The 23,628-nt window shown below is 34.7% G+C and overlaps 1 protein-coding gene across 3 annotated transcripts in view; it reads left to right on the top strand.

Annotated features, from left to right (window-relative positions):
• The window catches only part of MLF1 (myeloid leukemia factor 1), a 31,399-nt gene extending 14,268 nt beyond the window's left edge, over nt 1-17,131 (top strand). Inside the window, exons 2-8 of one of the 3 annotated variants that reach the window (XM_036122415.2) lie at nt 2,100-2,247; nt 6,396-6,437; nt 9,978-10,061; nt 11,193-11,321; nt 13,261-13,420; nt 15,198-15,336; nt 16,835-17,131. In XM_036122415.2, the coding sequence (XP_035978308.2) occupies nt 2,100-2,247; nt 6,396-6,437; nt 9,978-10,061; nt 11,193-11,321; nt 13,261-13,420; nt 15,198-15,336; nt 16,835-16,940 (808 nt within the window). In that variant the 3' untranslated portion in view covers nt 16,941-17,131. The remainder of the gene's footprint in view (nt 1-2,099; nt 2,248-6,395; nt 6,438-9,977; nt 10,062-11,192; nt 11,322-13,260; nt 13,421-15,197; nt 15,337-16,834) is intronic. The other 2 variants (XM_036122418.2, XM_036122420.2) reach the window with 2 other exon arrangements.
• Nucleotides 17,132-23,628: the final 6,497 nt, after the last annotated feature.

The following is a 23,628-nucleotide window of genomic DNA, read 5'->3' as shown; positions in this document are numbered from 1 at the left end:
ATTGGAGAAGGGGTACTCATTTAAACCAGTTGGTTTTCTCTGGCTCAAGTGTTTTAATACATGAGACTTATATCTTCTAATCAACAGTTTCATGGGCTTCTTGTGCCTTAGTTTCAACTGCTCTAAAGTAAGACTACCTGTCTGAGAAACCCCATCCTCCTGAAGTTTATAGAAGCTTATGTTTTAATTTGTACCATCCCAAACAGTCTCAAAATTTGGTGAAAATCTAAAAAAATTTTTCTCACAATGCTGAAACAGACCTACAGATAAACTACTGATTTTTAAAGATTTGCATTCATTTCCCTCCCAGTCTTTAGATAAAAACCAGTAAAATTGAAGACTTAGAATGGGAACAGTTTTAGATGTGTTATGCATTGTTCCTTGGGATGTAATATGTATTAGTAATCTATTGCTGCTATAATTTAGTAGCTTAAAACAACAAACATTTATTATATAATTTCTATTGGTTAGAAATCCAGGAGCAGCTTACCTGGGTGGTTGTGACTCAGGGCTTCTTAGGAGGCTGCATCAAGTTGTGAGTCAAGGCTGCAGTCATCTCAAGGCTTGACTGAGAGAGAATTTACTTCCAAGTTCTTTCATGTGGTTGTTGACTGGTCTCAAAAATCTGCTTCTAAGCTGACTTACGTAGGCCTCACCAGGCTGCCTAATAGCATAGCAGCTGCTTGCCCCAGAGTGAGTCATCTTGCTAAGACAATGCCCAAGCAGAAGCCACAGTCTATTAGAGACAAGTCAGTAAATCCAGCCCATACTTAAGGGAAGGGGATTATTGGGGGCCATCTTAGAAGCTGGCTACCACACATATAAATTAGTGAGTTCATTAGTTTACCAGAGACTAGATAATCATGTTTATAATATTCCTAACTGAAATTAAATTTAATAATATCAAACATTTTGTGAGGAAACCGCAAATAAATTTCTCACATTAGAAGATATAAAATAAAAATGGAAGCCTTTTAACTTTCACAGGGTAAATTCAGAAGGTACATTAAAATAACACAATTTACTTTTTTTTAACCATACTTCCCTCAGATTGTCTAATTCTGACTTCCTATTCCAACTTGTCCCTTCATTTTAAAAATTGTACTTCCCCTAATCTCCTAAAAACAATTGAAAGCGGCTTATAGAAATATGTAAAATGTTATAAGAATTGAAATTAAACAAAGATGAAAGAGAAAACTCAGAAATAAAACTACTACACAAAGGTCATAGTCTGGTGAAAACTGAAGATCCATAGCTATGTGGCTGAATAAGTTGATGTTAAGAAAATGAAAAGGCAAGACCAAGACTAGGAAAAGAATACTTGCAAGACAAATATCTGATAAAAGTCTTATGTCTACAATATATAAAGAACTCTTATAAGTCCATAACAATAAGACAAACAACCCGGTTTTTTAAAATAGGGAAAAAATTTGAACACATATTTTATCAAAGAAGATCTATGAATGACATACAAAATATGAGATACTATTACACCACCACTCAAATGGCTAAAATTAAAAAGACTGACAATACCAACTATCAGTAAGAATGTAGCACAACTAGAACTCTTAGTTCACATTTTTTATAAAGTTAATCATACAATCCCACTCCTCGTTATTTTACGCAAGAGAAATGAAACAAATAACAAATACAATGCTCATATTCCATAAATAAGAGTTAAAAAATAAATAAGCTAGCATTCTTTATTGGTTCTTACTAGAATTTATATTTTTGGCTGCCTAAAATGACCTCTACCTGGTAGCAGTATTTTTCAGTCCTTTTTTTTTTTTTGCCATTTCCCTTACTGCTGGCTTAAGCTACCTGAGATGTGATACTTTGTATTTGTCATTTTTATACAGTAAGGGATAAATAAAGGTGTATTTTTATTATACATAGATTAATTATAGTAGATAGCAAATGAAACAGTTTTTGTATTCATGAATAATGGGTCTTTGTGAGATAATTCCATTCACCTAAACTCTTCTTTTGTCTCTTTAACAAGCATATCAACCCAAAATAATTCTTTGTAGAATTTAGCTGCCTACTTATTATTTAAATTCCAACCCTTACTCTTGGATGATTATATGTATTTTCAACAGTGATTCTTTTATTGCACACCGAGAAAGTATGCGACAGATGATGAGAAGTTTTTCTGAACCTTTTGGAAGAGACTTGCTCAGCATCTCTGATGGTAGAGGAAGAGCTCATAATCATATGAGACACGATGATGGCGAAAATTCCTTGACTGTAAGTTCTTTATTTTAAGTTAGTGAGAAGGTCCTATAGAATTTGAAGAAAATTATTACAGAAGAATATATCTATGATGTTAGGATATGAATAATGCTTATGTTATAGAAATAACTATTATATAAAAAGGTGGACTTGTTGGAAAGCTGAATCCTTTAACAATGAATTGTTAGCTGTATGAAATTCCACTGCACTACCAAAACTTTAGGACCATACAGTTATATATTATAAGCCAAACTTAAAGCATTATTTTTCATACGTGTCTGTAAGTTTGTTCTACATGGCTACCTTGGACCTTCAAAACTTAGATTAACTTTTAACTGTATTTAAATCCTTGCATAACTACAGAATATTTTCGTAAGTTTTATCTGAGAGCAAAACTAGAAGGTTATAAGCATATTCAACTAAAAAAAATCCAGGATGCTAATATTATCTTAATTACTTTCTTTTCTTTTCATTTTATTTCTCTTGCTTTTTCAGCCTCAGGAATGGCAGTTCTAGAATAAAATCCACAGGAGTTTCTGGTTTTGTTTTCTCTTAATTAGTTAATTAATTTTTGCTATTACCTAAGTCTTTCATACTTAGACATAAATATGTCATATGTATTGCAACCTAGGGAAGAAAAGGTGAGCCATATCTCGCCATTATAAATTATAAATATACAGGAAAAAAATAAGTTTTGGCTAAAAGAGAGGCTGAATATTTCAAATACTCCTAAGAAGTTTGGTGGATAAAATTAGATTTATCATATAAATGAAATTTTCACATTCTTTTTCTTATTATTCCAATATGTATTACTCATATTCCAATTGTTTTCTTTCAATTAGTGAATAGTGGTATTTTTATATATATATATATTTTTTACATTTAGGGCTATCAATTTCCAAAGTCTAAAATCAAGATCTAAGGAAAAATTATCAAGGGCAGAAATATCACTTATAAAGACATTCTGAAATGTTATCTTTCACATGAGCATTGAAATATTTTGTCTGTCTGCTATAACCATAGCAGGGCAGAAGTAAGGCTCTATATAGTACTTTGTATTTATGTGCGTAAATGAGCTACTTGTAGCTTTTGTGGAAGAAGGAAGAAGTGACAATTTTATTCCCAATGGAAAAAGAGACATTAGAGGCGACTGGGTGGCTCAGTCGTTAAGTGTCTGCCTTCGGCTCAGGTCATGATCCCGGGGTCCTGGGATCGAGCCCCACATCGGGCTCCCTGCTTGGCAGGAAGCCTGCTTCTCCCTCTCCCGCTCCCCCTGCTTGTGTTCCGTCTCTCGCTGTCTCTCTCTCTGTCAAATAAATAAAATCTTAAAAAAAAAAAAAGACATTATATTTATCAACTATCTTAGAATGCTAACACCAATGCACTTTTTTCTTGTTCAAGCTGTATGAAAACCCTTTGCCAGCCAAGAGTACTGAGTATTGTCCTAGGGCAGTAATAATTTTTAAAATATAGATTTACGGCAGAGTTACAGCAGATTTTCCAAGGAACATGCAGCCTCTCTTTTAGCCAAAACTCATTTTATAATTTATACTGGTGAGAAATGGCTTTTCTTTTATCCCATAGGGTGTGATATGGGATATGTGTATGTCTAAATGTGAAAGACTAAATGTAATAGCAAAAATAAATAAATAAAAATTTTTAAATAAATTAATAATAATTAAATTTTTTAATAAATTAAAACAAAAAAAACAAACAAACAATAGCAACAAAAGACCTCTATGCCAACTTGAACTTTTCTAAGTCAGTGTTTTATAACTAGATGTGAAAGTAGGAACAGAAATTAGAAATTGACTGCAGAAGATGGAAAGACTGCCGCTATTTGAAAAGAGCACAGCCAAGAGAACAATAGGCTTTTTTGCATGCTAGCTGTTCTAGTCCATTTAAACTAATAAAAATTCATAGAAAGCTTCTTTCTCCCTCCAGTGAAGCTGTAAAGTTTTCTTAAAAATTTTTAAAGATTTTTCTTATTTGAGAGAGTGTGCGCGTGAGTGTGGGGAGGGGCAGAGGGAAAGGGAGAGAGAGAATCCTAAGCAGACTCAGTGTGGAGCCTGGTGCTGAGCACGGTACTGGATCCCAGGACCCTGAGATCATGACCTGAGTGGAAATGAAGAGGCTGAAATGAAAGAGTCCGAAGCTTAACCGACTGAACCGCCTAGGTGCCCTAAGCTACAAGTTTTTAAATGAGTGTTTTGATTAAGCAGTGAGCCATTATGCTGTTGACTTTAAGCATAGTGGATGAAAATTTTTTCAGATAGACATCTTGATAATTTTTTCTTTATTTTTGGCCCATTACTTGACATTTGTCTTTTTTTGGGGGGGGGGGAGGGAGAGAGAGAGAATCTTAAGCAGGCTCCACGCCCAGCGCACAGCCTGGTGCTGGGCTGGATCTCATGACCCTGAGATTGTGACCTAAGCTGAAATCAACAGTCAGATGCTTAACCAACTGAGCCACCCAGGCCCTCTGACATTTGTCATCTTTGTCAGCCATTTTATGAAGGAAAACAAAGACTCCTACAAAAGTAGGGGAAACATCAGCTATGCTATTTTCTTGTTTATATTATTAGCATTTTCTTCAGTTCACGATTTCTTTATGGGGATATTTTTAAGCCACTTGTCCATTTTGGGAGGATTAGTTTTGTTTAAAACTAGATAATTTTTTTTTTAATTTTTAAATTTTTTAGATTTTACCTATTCATTTTAGAGTTAGAACATGAGAGGGGGGAGGAGCAGAGGGAGAGGGACAAGCAGACTACGCACTGAGTGCTGAGCCAGACTTGGGGCTTGATACCACAACCCTGAGACCATGACCCCAACCGAAATCAAGACTCTGCTGCCCAACCAACTGAGCCACACAGATGCCCCTAAAACTAGTTAATTTAATCTGTAAATATATTAAGCAGTTTATAATTCAAGGTATGACATGCGACCTTCTAACATTTAGATTGAGTGATGGCACCAGAGTCAATCTACAATGTTTTTATTTTCAGTGAAAAGAAATAGAGAAATTGTATTGATGCGTCCAATACACTTTGGAGATTACTGTTCTAAATATGTAGTATAAATCTATATCATCTGATATAATTTATTATAAAATTTAATATAAACACACAGTTTTCTCTCTTTTTCAACAAAATTTACACAAGGAGAAAATTATCATTGAATGATGGTAAAATTTTATATATACCATTTACCCAAAAATTTAAATTTTATTTTCAATATTTGAAACTTCCAAGTAATGAAAGTTTTTAATTTGTATATATGTTTGTCTAAAATTTTATTTTTACTTATCTGTACCTATTGAGGAATACAATTTGTGAACTATTAGATAATTCTATAACATTCTTTTGCCTATCAAAGACCCTACAGGGGCGCCTGGGTGGCTCAGTCGTTAAGCGTCTGCCTTCGGCTCAGATCATGATCCCAGGGTCATGGGATTGAGCCCTGCATCGGTCTCCCTGCTCCGCGGGAAGCCTACTTCTTCCTCTCCCACTCCCCCTGCTTGTGTTCCCTCTCTTGCTGTGTCTCTGTCAAATAAATAAATAAAATCTTTAAAAAAAGAAAAAAGACCCTACATATTTTTAAATCTGTGTGTGATCCTTTCTGAAGTTTTTTTTTTTTATTCCATGTATTAGTTCTTAGGAGGTATTCATTAATTTTTTTGCCCAATATCTCTACTTTTGAAATGTTATTAATGTAGATAATTGCTTATTTTTAATCAGTTATAAATAAGTTTAACTCATCTTTTAAAAATATGGAATAGTTGAGCAAAGGAAAGATGAGATCTTAATCATTGTACCTTATGTTTTAATTAATTTTGGTGTGAATTTGCATTTCCTTTGAGAAATGTTTGTATTAATCTATAGCAAAGACTTTTTCTTTCAACTACCTTTGGTAAATACTACAGTAGTCATATTTAAAAGTGGTATATGGTCTCCCCATTTGTCTGCCAGGCTCCTGTCAGGTTCTATGATGAATAGTAAGTGGATAGTTTTTAAAATATATGTTGAGGATTTTTTTATTAAATGATTTAAAACTTTGTCAGCTCTGAACTATGTTTCTTTTTGGGGGAGTATTTCTTTCTTTTTTGGGGATTACTATATAATAAATATCATAACCAAAATTAACTGGATTTTTTTTTCTAGGCAATGAATTCTCTTGTGCCTTTTGGCAGTTTTGGTGGTATGGTTCGTATCAGACACAAACCATTTTAGCAATATTTTCTGACAAATATTTGTTTTTCATTAACTCAAGCAAAGTGAATTGGCATGCAGTTTCACTTATTTTCAAAATAGCTTTTTAGAATTTGTAGTGAAACCTGTTTATGTATTAATCTTAGAGTATTCAGGCATGCTTTTTTCTGAACTAAGTCATATCAGCATATATAAAATCAGTCTTCAAAAAAGAAAAAATACAGTTTAATAGATGAATATTCACTTGATTAACAAAAGGGATCCCCATAGTTTGTTTGAAAGTTTGGACACTTCCACATGCTTATGATGACTTTCCAAAAGATGATAAAGCACCAAACTGTAGCTAGAGGAGCATATTTGGAGAAGCTCAGATTTTCTGCTTTTTCTAGGACTCTAAAGTTAGTTTGTTCATGCTGCTTTTCCGTTCCCACATCTAAGTATGGCTATTCTACAACTAGCGTTCCTCCCACTCCTGTTTCTTTTCTGTGATGCTAGTTTCTAATACACTTAAAAGCAGCAGCCTGAGGAGTAGCAGAGAATAACATGACTTTGGAACATTTCCTATGGATGCATCTATTCTCTTATGAAAAAGTTTCTTCTTATTGTGTTAGACTTAAGCCATTTGTCTCCTTAAAGTTTGACATGCCACATTTGTCCTTTCTGACCAGAGTTTTCAGTGGGACAAATGACAAATTAAAAAAGCAGTTGTAGCACAGAGTTCTCAGTAAAATGATCAGGAAGTTCCACATGCTATGGAAGCACAGATAGAAAAAAACCTGTTACCCAGACCTTTTGATGTATTAGGGTGGTGGTGTGGAGGTTAATCAGAGAAGATTTCTGGAACCTTAAGGTTGAATAGGAATTAGCCAGGAAAAGAAGGGAGAGGAGAAAAAGAGTGTTCAACACAGAAGAAACAGCATGTGCAAAGACCTGGTGGCTAGGGAGCTCAAAGATGTTAGGATCACTTGGCCCTGGAGCATGAGTTGGAGAGTAGATAAAGATGGGATGGATGGTAACCAGGGACTTCTTTTGTCCTGGTAAGGACTGTGGACATTATCTTAAGAACAGGGGAAGCAGTTGATGAATTTTCACCAAAATGGTAATAGAGGCAGGTTCTCGTTTTTGAAATATTATTGTGCCTTCAAGGGAAGGAGAGATTAGGAAGGACCATAGTTGAGGCAGGGAGGCCAGGAGGCTGTTAAAGTGTTCTGGGAAATATTAGTAATGGCTTCTACTTGGGCAATGGCTGTGGTGTCTCATTTGAGAGTTAAAGAGGTGAACGGGTAAAACTTTGGGATTTACTGGGTTGAAAGGAAAGTAAAGAGGGAAAAGGAAAGTATTATGCCCATTTTTTTGGCATGAGGAATTAGCTAGATGGTAATGCCACTGAGCTAAGGAACAGTGCATTCATACAGAATGAGAGCAGGGGCGGTCAAAGGATCATTTCAGTTTGGGGTGTTGGGCATTTGAGGCATCCATAGTATGTCCAGGTGGATTTATCTGGTGAACAATTGAATATATGGGTTTGAGCTGAGCTAGAGCTAATTTGTTCATTCATTCAGCAAATATTTATTGAGCCCTCCTTATGTGCCAGGAATTATTTTAAAAGTATTGAGAATATAGTAGTGAATAAGACAGAGAAGATAGCCCTGCCTTCACAAAGATGATTTCTACAGAGTGGGAAGACAGGCAATAAACAACAAAATAATTTCAGATAAAGTACTTCAAAGTACTCTGAAGGAGATGAAGCCGGGCAAGATATAATGACAGATAGGAGGTGAAGCAGAGATTACTTTTGCAGGTGGCCTTTTTAAGGAGGTGATACTGGAATGATGAGAAGAAACTACGCTGAGAGTCAGGATAAAAACATTCATACAGAGAGAAGAGCATGTGTACAAAGTTCCCAAAGACCTTAGGAGCCCACTGGAATCTTACCTCTAATTTGTACCCACACTTTTTGTCACCCCAAGGTGTTGGGCCACCCCACAGCAAGTACAGATACATTTTGATTTGACAGTGAATTGAGAAAAGGGCAGAATATACCCAAACATCTGATCTTTTCTTCTGTCTTTCTCCTCTTCTTATTTGGGCTAGCCCTTCCAACTCTCATGAATTGTATCTCTTATATAGCCCTGATTTCTCAACCTGGTGTTGAAACAAAGTGTTCAGAATGTTTCCTGAATTGGGTTGAATCTCTGAAATGCAGATTAATTCTACTGCAGTCCTTTGTGTGCCCAAAGATTTATCAGTATCTCCTAAATGTGCCTTTGTTGTTCCCTGTGGTGTTAAATGCAGGTTCTAAAGGAGAATTTGGTTTTCCCATCTGTTTCCCTTTGTTACAAGTAATAAAAACCCATTGGAAGGCAGAGACATAGACAGGCCTTTGATAATTCTTTATTGAGTCCCAGCTTGGCATACAGCAAAAGAATCTCTAGAGGGGCTGAAATACTGGCATTGAACTACAGTGCCTTACAGGATTCAAAAGACTCCTGTTTGAGTAGAGGAGTTCCTTGAATCAAACACTCCTTCTGTTTTATAATAGTAAACAATGCATCAGGTGGCACACTAAAATGTGTGCTTCACTTTTTAATTTCTCCTGAGTGTTCTAATGGTAAAACTTAAAATCAATAGGAGATTTTTCTAGAGCAGAGCTTCTCAGCCCCTGACACCATTGACATTTTAGACTAGATAATTCTTGTTCTAGGGGGGCTGTCCAATCTTTGTAGGATTTTAGCAGTGTCCCTGACCTTTTCTCAGCAGATGACAGTCATACACCCTCCTCAGTTGTGACACACAAAAATGCATGTAATTATGAACAAATGTCCCCTGGGAGTCAAAATCAATTGTGACTAAGAAACCACAGTTCTAGAAGAATTAACTATTCTTCTAAAGAAGCATATGCTGTGCCTCAAGGGAATGTTCTACTGAGCCTTCTGTGGTAGGCAGCAAATTCCAGGCCTACCAGTAGAGTGAATTAACCTCTCTCACTTGGATCCTTTTATGTAAAGGAGAGCTGAAGATCTCAGAGGCAGTTTCTATCAGCTGTGTCGTACTGGTGGAAGTGACGTTGGTATCTTATACCCAAGTTTTATTGATTTGCATGGTGAGATTCTACTGAGAGGAAAGAAGGAAAAACTTGAAAACTAGTCTATGCTAGAGTTGTCCCAGCCCAGAATACACCATTCAGTATTTAAATATTAACTAAATTGTGTTTTGAGAAAGTTGATAAATGTGTTTATATGTTCATGCATGTATATATGTGTGTATATACACACATGTATGTATGCATGTATTTATAGTGTTGCAACTCCCTACTCATTTATATGTTGACTGTTTGAGATTTTGTATATACTTCCATTTTTTCTTTAACAAATTGCTTTTTTGTATAGTCCTTAAATTATCTTTGCCTGGTCGATTGCTGCATGAGCTCCCACTGCATAAATCAAGAAAAAAATTTCAGCTGTTTTGGGAAGGTTGATTTGCTTCTTTTGTGTTGTACTAATAGTTAATAACGTACTTCCTAATATCCTGTAGCGTACAGATGTCAACCCTTTTCAGGCAATGGACCGAATGATGTTAAATATGCGAAACAGTATGCAGGAATTACAAAGAAACTTTGTAAGTACTAAAAAATTGATGAGAACATTATTTTCAGTTATTGGTACCCTGTATTATAGTGGCTTTCAACTTTTTTTTAATCGTGGTCCACAGTGGTTGAAAATATATCTTAACAGTATGACCCAGTACATAATACTTATGTACTGTGTAAATAAACCTGAAACAATTTTTGTGAGAAAATGATCATACTATTTACATACTGTAAATAGTAAGTATAAATATAACACATATTTACAGTGTGTGCTTATATTTTCTATTTTAGTTCATATTTTAAAAATCCTAGTCACAACCCACCGAATTGATTTCACAACCTATGAGTTTGCATTAATTAACTTTCAAAATTAAAAAAAACACAACCTCAAAAACATTTATCCTGCTGAAGGTCACTATTGTAAATGCACATTTTATATGAATTTAGACTTTTTAATTATTTTTAGCTTGTCTACTTAAAAGGATTTGTAGCATCTAGGAAATTAAGTTTTAGTGTTTTCTTAAAAAAAGCTGAAAACAGAAATTTCAGGAATGATGTTTAGGCATTGGATTAGATCCATAAAGTCCAAATAGTTATAAACTAGTGCTAATACTCTTACTTTTCTACTCATAATATTAACATTAAAAAATTAACTTGATTCAATATGAAGAAGACTCATTTTAGTCATCCAGTTTAGAATCTAAGGATCATTTCAGAATGTCCAAATCTAGGGCATTATTAATGATTTTCATAATCTAGCAATCTGGTACCCACAGGAGGTATAAAACTTCTTGGTATATGGCTAATTGGCTCAGCATTGGCAAAATTGCACACAAGGGTCAACCACTGACTATAAAAGCATCATAGGCTTCAGGGCACAGTATCTATATTTAAATCTAAGCTGCAAGTCTTTGATCACAAAGACTTAAGGATCTCTGAGTGAGTCACTTCCTATTATTCCTCACAAGAAGAGTGAGAATTGGTACCTAAAATGGAAGGAGGTGAGGACCTTCCTGGGGGTGCCATTTGGATATACCATATTGATAGTATGGTATCCTTAGTAGAACTTTAGCTAGTATTGTTATTTATTTGAATCCTCTAAAGTCAATTCTTCATATTTGACTAAACTCTCTGGATTGACAATTTATATTTATCTCTAGGGTCACCTTTCAGTGGATCCAAATGGACATTCATTTAGTTCTTCCTCAGTTATGACTTATTCCAAAGTAGGAGATGAACCACCAAAGGTTTTCCAGGCCTCAACTCAAACCCGTAGGGCTCCAGGAGGAGTAAGTATTTTCTGAGCATTTTTGGAGCTTTATAAAGTTGTGGAATGTGAAATCTTATCAATCACCTATATCGGATTTTAATTATTTAAGCTTGATCTGGTACTCTGCGGGTAGAGATGAGGGAAGAAGACACATATCACTGTGAAACACAATAATGCTAACTGTATTTACTTAGTTTAAGGCATTTTTTTCTCCCCCTCCACCTTAGATGCCTTTTTTCATGTAAATATCTATTGATGTTTATTATTACCTTTACATGTTGACCAGGTAAGTAGACATTAAAAGAAGTCTTTGTCTCATGAAATAAATATCTATTTTTAATTTGTATCTGAAGTAAATGAATTTTTTAACTCATGAAATACTTCGTGTACAGAAAAGATACAGAAAATAATGTAATAAATACCCACATTTCTTCCACCCAGTTTAGTCAACTCATAACATTTTTCTCTATTTGCTTTAAGTTGTCCCTTATTTTTTTTTCTTTTTAAGCAAAAATATTAGATGCAGTTAAAGCTTTCAGTGCACTCTTCCCTCCCTGGTTCCTTTTTTCCCTTTTACTCCCTCCCCACAAAAGAACCATTTTCCTATATCTGGAACTTATCATTCTTATGTATGTTTTTATAATTTTATTTTATTTATTTATTTATTTTTAAAGATTTTATTTATTTATTTGACAGAGAGAGATACAGCGAGAGAGGGAACACAAGCAGGGGGAGTGGGAGAGGGAGAAGCAGGCTTCCCGCGGAGCAGGGAGCCTGATGCGGGGCTCGATCCCAGAACCCTGGGATCCTGACCTGAGCCGAAGGCAGACGCTTAACGACTGAGCCACCCAGGCCCCCTTTATAATTGTATTATTTATGTATGCTTCATAAGCAATATAATGAATTATTTTATGGGTTTCTAAACTTTATATAAATGGTTTCATGCTGCATGTGTCTTCTGCAACTTGACTTTGCTCAGTAATGTTTCTGAGATTTATTCAAGTTTATACATACAGCTCTGTTTATTTGACTTCTATAGATTAACCAAAATATGGATACACCACAGTTTTTAATCTGTTTTTCTGTTGATTGATTTTTAGGTATTTCTAATTTTTCATTTATCTTTGTACATGTCTCCTTGTGCAAATGGTTTAGGAATGGTATTGTTGGTTTGTAGGAGGTGGATGTCTTCATCTTTACCTAAAAATTACTAAGTTACTATCACACAGTGATTGAAACAGTTAGCTCCCATGAAGTCTAGTATGAGAGTTCCTATTTCTACGCTTCCTCATTAGTACTTATAGTAAAAAAAAAATTAGGTTTGCCTGTTTAATGCATGTGAATAGTCCATTTTTTAGTTTTTACATATAAAGACATACCTTTTAATGATGCTCTTGCCATAGTGCACACATTTTCATTTTAACTTGCTATAAGTAACATACATCTTAAATGTAAACAATTTAATTGTTGACATCCCACAGCAAACCATGCTAATATTAATAGTCTTTGGCTATCATGAATATTCTCATAACCCATAGAGTTGATATGTAGGAGCCATGAGATTCAAGGCCATCAACATGACTGCTGAATAATCAGTTGCCCTTACTTAGAGGGATGTACTCCCAACTATTACACGATTAAGGACAGTGTTGAAGGCACTAAGTTTTATATAATTAGGTTATTATTTGTTATGCCATTTGATTACAATTTAGAAAAAGTTTAAATTGTATTGGTTCTATTTGCCCTAGACATTTTAATTTTAAGCAGTTTTTAAAATATAAGAGAACTATTACCACAATTTTACTGCAAGTTGGTAGTGGACCTGAGTACCCAGTTTTTTAGAGCTGTAGATTTATGGTCTTACCTCTATAAGTAAACAGGTCCTGAGGAGTTGAGAATTACATCCATCCTCTATATATTTAAATAATAACTAATTTTTATTTTCTTCATTTTTACAGATAAAGGAAACTAGGAAAGCGATGAGAGATTCTGATAGTGGACTAGAAAAAATGGCTGTTGGTCATCATCTTCATGACCGAGCTCATGTCATTAAAAAGTCAAAGAACAACAAGACTGGAGATGAAGAGGTCAATCAAGAGTTCATCAATATGAATGAAAGTAAGTTGTCACAGAAAATAGCATTCTTCCTCTTAAAATACTGGTAGAACTTGATGAATGTTTTTTGTAGAAACATTCCATAAGATGTCATTTCAAGGTAGTTTATGAATAATATGTAGGGACTACCTTATCAAAGTAATAAAATTGTGGTTTCATTGTTTCATAGTAGATTTGTTTTTTTATAGTGATTTTTGGTAATGTTTCTTATTTTTTGTTTTATACATGGAAAATGGAATCTTTTGGAATTGTCATTTAGTAAGACTGCCAGTAGGCAAAATGAGTTTTTAAATATTTCTAAGATATATTTGAAAAGTATAAAAAAGAATAAAGAAAACTAAAATTATCCATAATCCCACCCCAAAATAACTATTAATGTTTTAATGTATTTCTTCCTAATAGTTTTATGTATATATTAACACATATACTTTTTCTCAGTTAGTATTTTACTATCTAGTTTATATTGTGCCTATTTTAATTCACCATTATAACTGTGAAAACAGTCACCTATGATGTTGTTTTTCAAAAACATTCTAAATGGTTACCTAAAAGTTCTCATGAATGGGCCGTAATTTATTTAAATCATTCTGTATTGTTGGGCACTTAAGTTTTTGTATAGATAAGATTTTAATTTCTTGTATTGTATTGTATCAAGTATGTCTTTCCATTTTCTAGGTTTGTTTTTTTTTTAAGATTTATTTATTTATTTATTTGACAGATAGAGACATACGAGAGAGGGAGATTGTGAGGGAGAGGGAGAAGCAGGCTTCCTGCTGAGTAGGGAGCCCGATGTGGGGCTTGATCCTAGGACCCTGGGATCATGACCTGAGCTGAAGGCAGATGCTTAACGACTGAGCCACCCAGACGCCCCTCCATTTTCTAGGTTTTATATTCATTCTTCAATGCATTTAAGTCCTTCCAGTGGCCTAACTCTTCTCATTGTAGTTTTTGGGTTATATTCATCTCCTACTTTCAAAAAGTATTTTGAATAAAAGTGTTTGTCATTTTAAATTTAAATTATTTAAATGGAAATGGTTTAAATTATCATATCATTTCAGAAAAAGAAATTCTCTTAGGGTTGGCTTGGAGAAAATTATTTTTATGCAATGAGATGGAAGCTACAACATCTTAACCTTTCTTTAATTTTAATCTTTGTAGTTTTGTCATAGTTAAATATATACAGAGTACTTCACAATAATTAACATGTTGAAGAAAAATTCAGTGAGGAAGCACATTATTATTATAAAGGCCATCTGATAGAACAAGTATTACCATTTACCTATTGTTATTGAAATTAGATTGCCTACTTCATAACAAATTGACAGTTGAGTAACCTGTTTTAGGAAATTGACAACAGAAGCTTGCGAGGTAGGCCAAGTTATTATGTAGGAAAACGGTGAGGTTAATAGGACGTGTTAGTTACAGTAGAAGTGCCCAAGTACCGAGGAAAAGCATGATCACCAGGAAGATGACCCAGGAGGAAAGACTGTAAGTGTAATTGGGTCAAAGGGTTCATTGGATAGAATAGTATGATATCCAAGCAGGTGCATGAAAAACCAGATCATCAATAATCAAATTATCAATAGGAATAAAAGAGGAACAGACAAAAAAGGAAATATTACTCTGAATCAAAGACCTTTATATTTGGAGCAGTTCCCTGCCTCTGTCTTGAGGTTAGGCTGATGGAAGCACAAGGCCAAAATCAAGTATGTGGGAGCCAAGGCAGTTACTGACAGTTAATATCTTAATACTTGCCCCTTTATTTTGATATTTCATGTAGGTGATGCTCATGCTTTTGACAATGAGTGGCAAAATGAGATTTTGAAGTACAAACCAGTGGGGCCTTGGCGCAATGTAGAAAACCCTAGGATGCGAAGTGTTGGTCATGAGAATTCAGGCTGCCGAGAACTTAAAAGAAGGTAAAGTTATTTCTAAAATAAATTGTGTTTTTTAAGAAGAATTAGGAGAAAAATTACATAATTTTACTTCTGTATCAGGAAGTTTTTATTAACATCCATTGTATCAACAGTATCTTTTGTGAAGGATGTAATGATTTTACATTGTATCTGAGCATTCCACACAAATTTAAATCTGTATCTAAAAACAAATAATATTTTAAGATTGTATGATTAGTAACTCACTAGCAAATTATGCTTCAAAAGATAGGGGCTAAAATCCTTCTAAGGAAAAGTGAAATACCATAATGTAGTTATTCTTGTAAAGCGGGTTTTAATCTGGATATAGTAGGCATACATTTCATGCCAGGTAAAGATAATTGGTATCTAGAGATATGATAAGGAGAGAGGGGCTCTATTTGAAAGGCTTAACAAAACTCTCCTCATAAGTCAATGGTAAATGCATTTTTAGATACTTGTATAGTATATAACATTATCTGCACCTATATTAGGCATTAGATACTAGCTATTTTGGAAGACTTTTTCTAAAACTTTAGCCTCCTTTGAGATTACCTTTGGAATAGCTGTGCTGAAACCACATCTTAAAGATTATAGAGATTTTTGTACATTTAATGTATATTCTAGAGTTGGAATTTAATTTGGTTCTCTGGGGTAAAAATGGAAAACAATACCTAGTTCCTATTAAGTTTACACTTGAGAGAGAGAGAGGCCTCACCAGGCCTTAAAACAGAAATCTGTTCTAGGCCATAAGAGAGTGGAGGATTGCTGCAGAAGGTGGAAGCCTTCACAGAACCAGCGGTGGACAAGTGGGTGTCAAGTAAATCAGAAGCCTTGTGCAGAATTTCATGAGCTAGCATCTTTTATTTTAAAATACTTATTTAGGAACTTAGAAGCCTAATTTCTGTAGAAAATTAGGTTCTGTATTACTTTTAGACAATATTTATCTTTGAAAAGTTTATTGATAAAAAACCTTACAGTGCTAAGTTTGACTATGAAATCCAGGTCCCTGTTAGAAAAAGCATGCTCTTTATAGATGATCTGTAAATCTGTGGCCCTATCAGTGGCATTTTCTATAAACCAGCACTGTCCATTAGAACTTTCTGGAATGATTTTCTGTAATAAAGAAAAAGTTATGTATCTATACTGCCCAATATGGCAGCCACTAGCCACATGTGGCTATTGAACCACACTTAAAATGTGGCTGATGCAACTGAGGAACTGAGTTTTAAACTTTATTTTAATTAATTTAAGTGTTAATGATGTGTCTAGTGGCTGCCATGTTGGATGACATGGTTAAACAGTTAAATCTATCTCAGGAAAGCAGCTGTTGCTTTCTTAAATGTTAATGAAATAATCTCCCATATATTTTTCAAAGCTATTATGGAAGTTTTAGATAAAACTCTCCATAAATTACAGTGTTTTTTTTTTATCATGTTAGTATTGATTTGTAAACTACTGGCCATTTAAAAAATGGTATTTATGTTCATTTTATATTTCTCAGGGAGAAACCTCATCAAAGTCCAGCCATTGAACGTGGAAGAAGATCAAATGTTTTTGTGGACAAACTCAACATCAAAGGATCACCTGTGAAAATCAACAAAAAATAAATAGCCTTGCATTTGATTTGTTTAGTTTTGATTGTTTTAACAGAGAAAGTAATGGTGCTGGGTAATACACATAAGACCAATCTCTTGTTAAATCAGTACTGTACTTAACTTTCTTCTGATATCTGAATGTTCTTGGAAGTGCTAGCTTTATATTGTCCATACTTTAGGAATAAAACTTTGATTTTCAACAACTTAAGTTGCTAAACATTCTATAAAACTCTTTTCTTTAAAACATACTAATTTTTAAAGCTGATTTTGCTTTCCCAATTATCTTCCTGTTGGCTATGTTTTCTTTTATATATTCGATTGTAGAGCTAGTTTTATCATATGTATTAGTTATAAGAAAGTAAAATGTTAAAAAATAGTCTGTTTTCACTAACACAATACTACAGTGATGTTAATAAAGATAAAATTATTTAAATCAGATTTTATGTGTTATATAGCCAATAGCTTTATTTTTTTTTTTTTTAAGATTTTATTTATTTATTTGACAGAGAGAGACACAGCGAGAGAGGGAATACAAGCAGGGGGAGTGGGGGAGGGAGAAGCAGGCTTCCCGCTGAGCAGAGAGCCTGATGCGGGGCTCGATCCCAGGACCCTGGGATCATGACCTGAGCCGAAGGCAGACGCTTAACAACTGAGCCACCCAGGTGCCCCAGCCAGCTAGCTTTAAGATTAAAAAAAAATAAAGCAAAATTATACTAGTACTATTTTATGAGAAATTAGTTATTATTTTGGTAATAATGAATAATCAAATAATTCTGAATTTTAAGGAGATTTTAAATTGCTAATATATATGAGTTTTATTTTTTATAATTTCTTTATACACTGTATTATTTTTTGTTCCATATTACATTCTTAACATTCATCAGACTTCACATTGACCTTTCTCTTTAACTTCTTAAGGTAGTATATTTCTCCTCTCCTTTCCCACAAACAGCTTAATCTGTCTCCACAGTTAACATTCTAAAGTTGGAGTGTCCTTGGAGAAACTCTGCTCAGCCTTTTTGTGACATTTAGAAAAATGCATTTGGTATTCTGTAAACCTGAATGATTGATTGTCTCAAAATTTCTTAGACAGGTGATATGTGTGTTTGAGCAAGGTACTTAATAATTCAGTTGTTCCTTTTATACCATTTAAAAATTCAGCTTTAGCTTTTTTATTCTAGAATTCAAGCATTAATCCATTTTTAGAAAGTTTAAAGTTTATGAGAATATAAAATCTTAACCCTTACAGGAGGAAAAAGAACATAAAATCCACTATCACTTTATAATCCTAATATCTTGCTTTCTTCACTTTGGAAATAGAACTATGTTATTGTGCTTATACTTTCCTAATTTTCCATATTATATCCTGTTAATTTTATTAGTCAGTGTGTTTCATGCCTGTAATTAGTTACCAAAATAAGATACATACATGTCAATTTATTTTTATAAGAAAAAGTAATTGAGCACGTATTAATTAAAGATGTTAACATTTTCCTCTTATGCATACTTTAATATACTAATAACATATTGGGAAGTTGTCATAAGGCATAAATTCTAAATAATACTTTTGCATAAATTTACTTGATAGAGCAAAATCCCAATAGACAATATTCTTCTTCTGCCTAAATTGTTACACTGATGATAATTTGAATCATTATATTCAAATATGAAAACATACTTTAATAAATAATTGTATTTAAAACAGTATAACTTCTACTCATCATATAGCAGTTAGAGCATTTACAGCTATTTTTTCTCCCAATTTATTTACCATAGAAAGTAAATAAAAATTGAATTAAATATATATTTCTTCTTATTCCACAGTGCTTCATAAGGGGACACTCATAAAACCGTGACATAGATTAAATGTCAATTCTTCATATTCAATGTTGCTGAAATTGTCTCTTTTCAGAATTATTTTTACCATACTGCTGAAGTCAACCATATAAGAAAGAAGGTTCTCTGTAGCTTGTATACAGTTCATATTATTTTTCCTTTGTGGACAACCATTGATCTTTCTGGAACCCTGGATCTTTTGGGAATGGGAAGATAGTAACAATTTGGGGAATGTGGCCTTGGCAATGAGGCCAAGTTGCATACTTAACACTCCTTGCTACATTAGAGATTTTCCTGGTACCTGGCAGTCTCAGTGATAGGTTTCCGTTACTCTACCTTTATGACTCCATTATCCCTTATGTCACAAGGCAAGGGCAGGAGCACATTGGACCTGAGGGTTGCTGGAGGGAGGGGGGTGGGGGGATGGGGTGGCTGGGTGATGGACATTGGGGAGGGTGTGTGTTGTGGTGAGTGCTGTGTGTTGTGTAAGACTGATGAATCACAGACCTGTACCTCTGAAACAAATAATACATTATATGTTAATTTAAAAAAAAAGAATCAGATAGTCCCCTAAATGTGGTATATGATGATGATGGTATTTGGAGATGTTGCTTTGGGGAGGTGATTAGGTCGTGAGGGTGGAGCCCTCCTGAGTAGGATTAGTGCCTTTATAACAGAGACACTAGAGAGAGCTCCCTTACCTTTTTTTTTTTTTTAGGACTTTATTTATTTATTAGGGAGAGACAGCACAAGCAGGGGGAGCGGCAGCACAAGGAGGGGGAGCAGCATGAAGAGGGAGAGGGAGAAGTAGGCTCCCCCACAGAGCAGGGAGCCTGACATGGGGCTTGATCTCAGGACCCTGGGATCATGACCTGAGCTGAAGGCAGATGCTTAATCAGCTGAGCCACCCAGGTGTCCCCCCCCTTACCCTTTCTATTCCTATTGTTTATAAGCCATTATATTGTTTATGGTTTTTTTGCTATAGCAGCCTGAATGGACTAAGACAGTGGTCTTAGGCTGATAGGGCTAGGAAAATTTAGAGATTCTACTGAAGTGTGACATAGACCCTCACTGCAGTGAATTAGGATCTTCAATTTAGTAATAATGTACATATCTGAGACCTCTTGAGTCCCCTCTGTCCCTGATTACATGGAATTTGCAGTAAATCTGCATTCTGATGATTTCTTTGTCCCCAGGATCATGCTTATTTTCTCTTGGGGATTAGGAGTTCTGATCAGACTTTGGTGTCCTCTGGTGAATTTGACTTTAAGCACCATCTCCCATCTTCTGACTACTTGCCCAACATCTTATATTATTTGTCTGTGAAAACTTTCCTCAGTCTTGTCACTTGTATGAGAAGTTTGCTTTGGGAGAGACCTTCTATCTACCCATGTTGCTTTCTAACCACATGTGTCTCAGGTCAGTAGTCATGTGGCTTAATGTTAAAGCCTGAGACAGACAGAAGCAGTCAGTGTTTTACATTTGATAGAACATCAGGCAGTTTTTCATGGGTTTGTCAGCTAATAGACTTGTACTACCTCCTGGCACAACTTTAGCAAGGAATTGTAGTGACCATTTTGGGGAACTTGGATGTGAAAAAAACTTGCACTTGAACAAGGCACTTGCCTTGAGAGGCACCTTGGAAGAACAACACCAAAAAACAACAAACAAAACCTCAGGAGAGCCTTTGTGTTATTTGTCTAAAAGAGACCACTTTGTTTATGTAAAAGACTCTCTGTCTTTTATTTCCATATTTCAGAGCTTTTTAGAATTTTTTTTTTTAAGTCGGCTCCATGCCTAGCGTGTAGACCAATGCAGGCCTTGAACTCAGGCCTGAGATCAAGACCTGAGTTGAGATTGAGAGTCGGACACTTAACCAACTGAAGCACCCAAGTGCCCCCATACTTTAGAGCTTTGTAACTGTATGGTTTATATTTAAACTTTCTCCTCCCTTCTTGAAAGGGGGAAGGTAATTAGCCTTTTACAGGAATACTTTAATATTTGTATAATTAATTAAGGAAGCCATTAGACTGAGATGGCTTTAATGTCTTAGTAGCCCATGTAAACAAACCAAAACAAGCCTGTTATGCCTCAAGGTTAAGAAATTGAAACCTAAAGACGTCAATCACAAACAGCCAACTAGGCTTTCCCATATAAGGCAACCATTTAAGCTATAGCCAGCCAATCAAATAATCAAATAATTTCCTTGCTTTGCTTCTGCCTCTTCTTTATAAAAGTCTCCCTTAGCTCTAGTTGGTGGAGACCCCCTAACCACCACTTCCTGTTTGGCCACTGCCTGATTGCAATCGATTTTTCCTCAAACTGGAATTTTTTTATAAAGATTTTAATTTTTTTCAGTAATCTCTACACCCAATGTGGGGCTCAAACCCACAACCCTGAGATCGAATCACATGTGCTACTGATTGAGCCAGCCAAGTACCCCCTCAAACTCAAAATTTTTAATATGTAATCTAGCTCACTGTTTTTCCTGTTCCTCCCAATTTTTTCCTCCCACTTGAAAATTTTTAAAGATTTTATTTGTTCGTTTATTTAAGAGAGAACATGTGTGAGTCGGAGGAGGAACAGAGGGAGAGGGATGAGCAGACTCCTTGCCGAGCTGAGCGCAGAACCCAACATGGGGCTTATCCCAAGACTGTAAGATCATGACCCGAGCCGAAATCAAGAGTCAGATGCTCAACCCACTCAGCCACCCAGGCACCCCGCACTTGAAAAATTTTAAAGATGAATTAAGAAAAAAGTCATTTGGCATATGTGTAATCTAAGAATATCTAGTCCAAATAGTCTAAAATGTCTAAGAGAAAAAGTCAAACTATTTGTGCTTTTTTGCATAAAATTGTGGACAAGTGCATTTAAATAATAGCTTTTGTTAGTATGATTATAAGAAGAAAGGTTTCAAGATAAAAGGAGCTTTTAAATATGATTTAATGATTATGAATATAAAGTTTATGAAGTATTTTTTAAAAAGTTTTATGAAATATTTCTGATAAATAGGTGGATTTGGGTAAAGGAATGAATATATAACTATATGTCTTCTTCCAGGTTTTATTATATAAAATTAATGGTAATAAAATCTAGTTTATATAAAACTAAGATTGAACTTCTCATGATTTAAACTTTCCAAATTTCCTATATCTTATGGGTCAAATAATTTATTATTGACTCCATCAATTGTGTAAGATTACAGAATATAAAATGGTGTTTATCTAAATAAAATTGAAATACAGATGTCTTTTAAAGGGGTTTTAATCTGGGTGCCTGGGTGGCTCAGTCAGTTAAGCACCTGTCTTTGGCTCAGGTCATGATCCCAGGGTCCTGGGATCGAGTCATGCATCGGGCTCCCTGCTCGTCGAGGAGCCTGCTTCTTTCTCGCCCCACCCCCACTCATTCTCTCTCTCTCAAAAGAAAAAAAAGGGGTTTTAATCTTATAAGATTATGATAATACTATTAATTATAAGGACTAAATGTGTTAGCTAAAATTGTAATTTTTCAAATCCTTAGTTAACTTTTCCAGAGCTTAGAAAATATTAAATTAGTCCTTGGATACTTGGACAGTTTCTAAGTAAAAACTGGTACAAGATTTTGGTCACCGAAGATAGTTCCAATTTTCTTAGAGATTATAAAATGACTGACTATGAATTAACAGTGTGGAAATGTTTTGGATGATACTGTATATGTGTATTTTGCCACTTAACAGAATTAGGGGCACCTGAGTGGCTCAGTTGGTTGGGTGTCTGACTCGATTTTGGCTCAGGTCATGATCTCAGTGTTGTGAGATCCAGCCCACATAGGGCTCTGCACTGGGCATGGAGCCTGCTTAAGATTCTCTCTTTCCCTCTGCTCTGTGCCCCCAGCAAGCTCTCTCTAAACACACACACACACACACACACACACACACAAAACCTTAACAGAGATAATCTATAATATGTACTCATAAAAATTTAGCTAGACAGTTCTTGATTTTCTGTCTTCCAGTTTTTTTTGGAGTAAAGAAAAATGGATTACTTAAGTTAAAAGTGATTAATAAAAATAATATATTCATAATAATTACAGAAAAATATGAATATATACACACAAGATAATGAGCATGAGTTTTTAATTAAGGAAACTTTGTTAAAGGGATTTTAGGGGTGCCTGGGTGGCTCAGTTCATTAAGCGTCGGCCTTCGGCTCAGGTCATGATCCCAGGGTCCTGGGATTGAGCCCCGCATTGGGCTCCCTGCTCCGCAGGAAGCCTGCTTCTCCCTCTCCCACTCCCCCCGCTTGTGTTCCCTCTCTCACTGTGTCTCTCTCTGTCAAATAAATAAATAAAATCTTAAAAAAAAGTGGTGATTTTAGTGTAGTAGATATACTGTTTTATTTGACATAATTATATCTTAAAATTAAAGTAATCTTAATTTTATTATCATTTGCATAATCATATATTTATATATTTTAAACAAATACATAACAGGCTTATAAAGATTAAATTTTTGAAAGTCTATTAGCAAAAAAGTTTATTGGGTATATTCAACATTAACGGCTTTATTCTTCAAATCAGTTTACAAATCGTTTATTGCAAATTAATACATGGATGACATACAAAAAGTAAATTTGAAATTCATCATTGAACTTTTATTTTTCTTTTCTTGTCCCTTGTACTTTGATTTCTATTAATTTGTCCTCATTCGTACATTCATTTAATACTTATTGAGCACCTAGCACATGCAAAGGGATACAGAAATTAACAAAACCAAATCAGTCTCCTTATGCAACTTACATTCCCATTGGGAAAGCCTGACAATAAACAGGTATGTGAAATGTCTGGATATATCTAAGAAGTGTTCTGAAGGAAAATGAAACAGCAT

Source organism: Halichoerus grypus, chromosome 1 (assembly GCF_964656455.1).
Source record: "Halichoerus grypus chromosome 1, mHalGry1.hap1.1, whole genome shotgun sequence".
In the NCBI taxonomy this organism is placed as follows: domain Eukaryota; kingdom Metazoa; phylum Chordata; class Mammalia; order Carnivora; family Phocidae; genus Halichoerus; species Halichoerus grypus.
The sequence above is the reverse complement of the archived record's forward strand: the minus strand, read 5'-3'. Positions and strand labels throughout refer to the sequence as shown.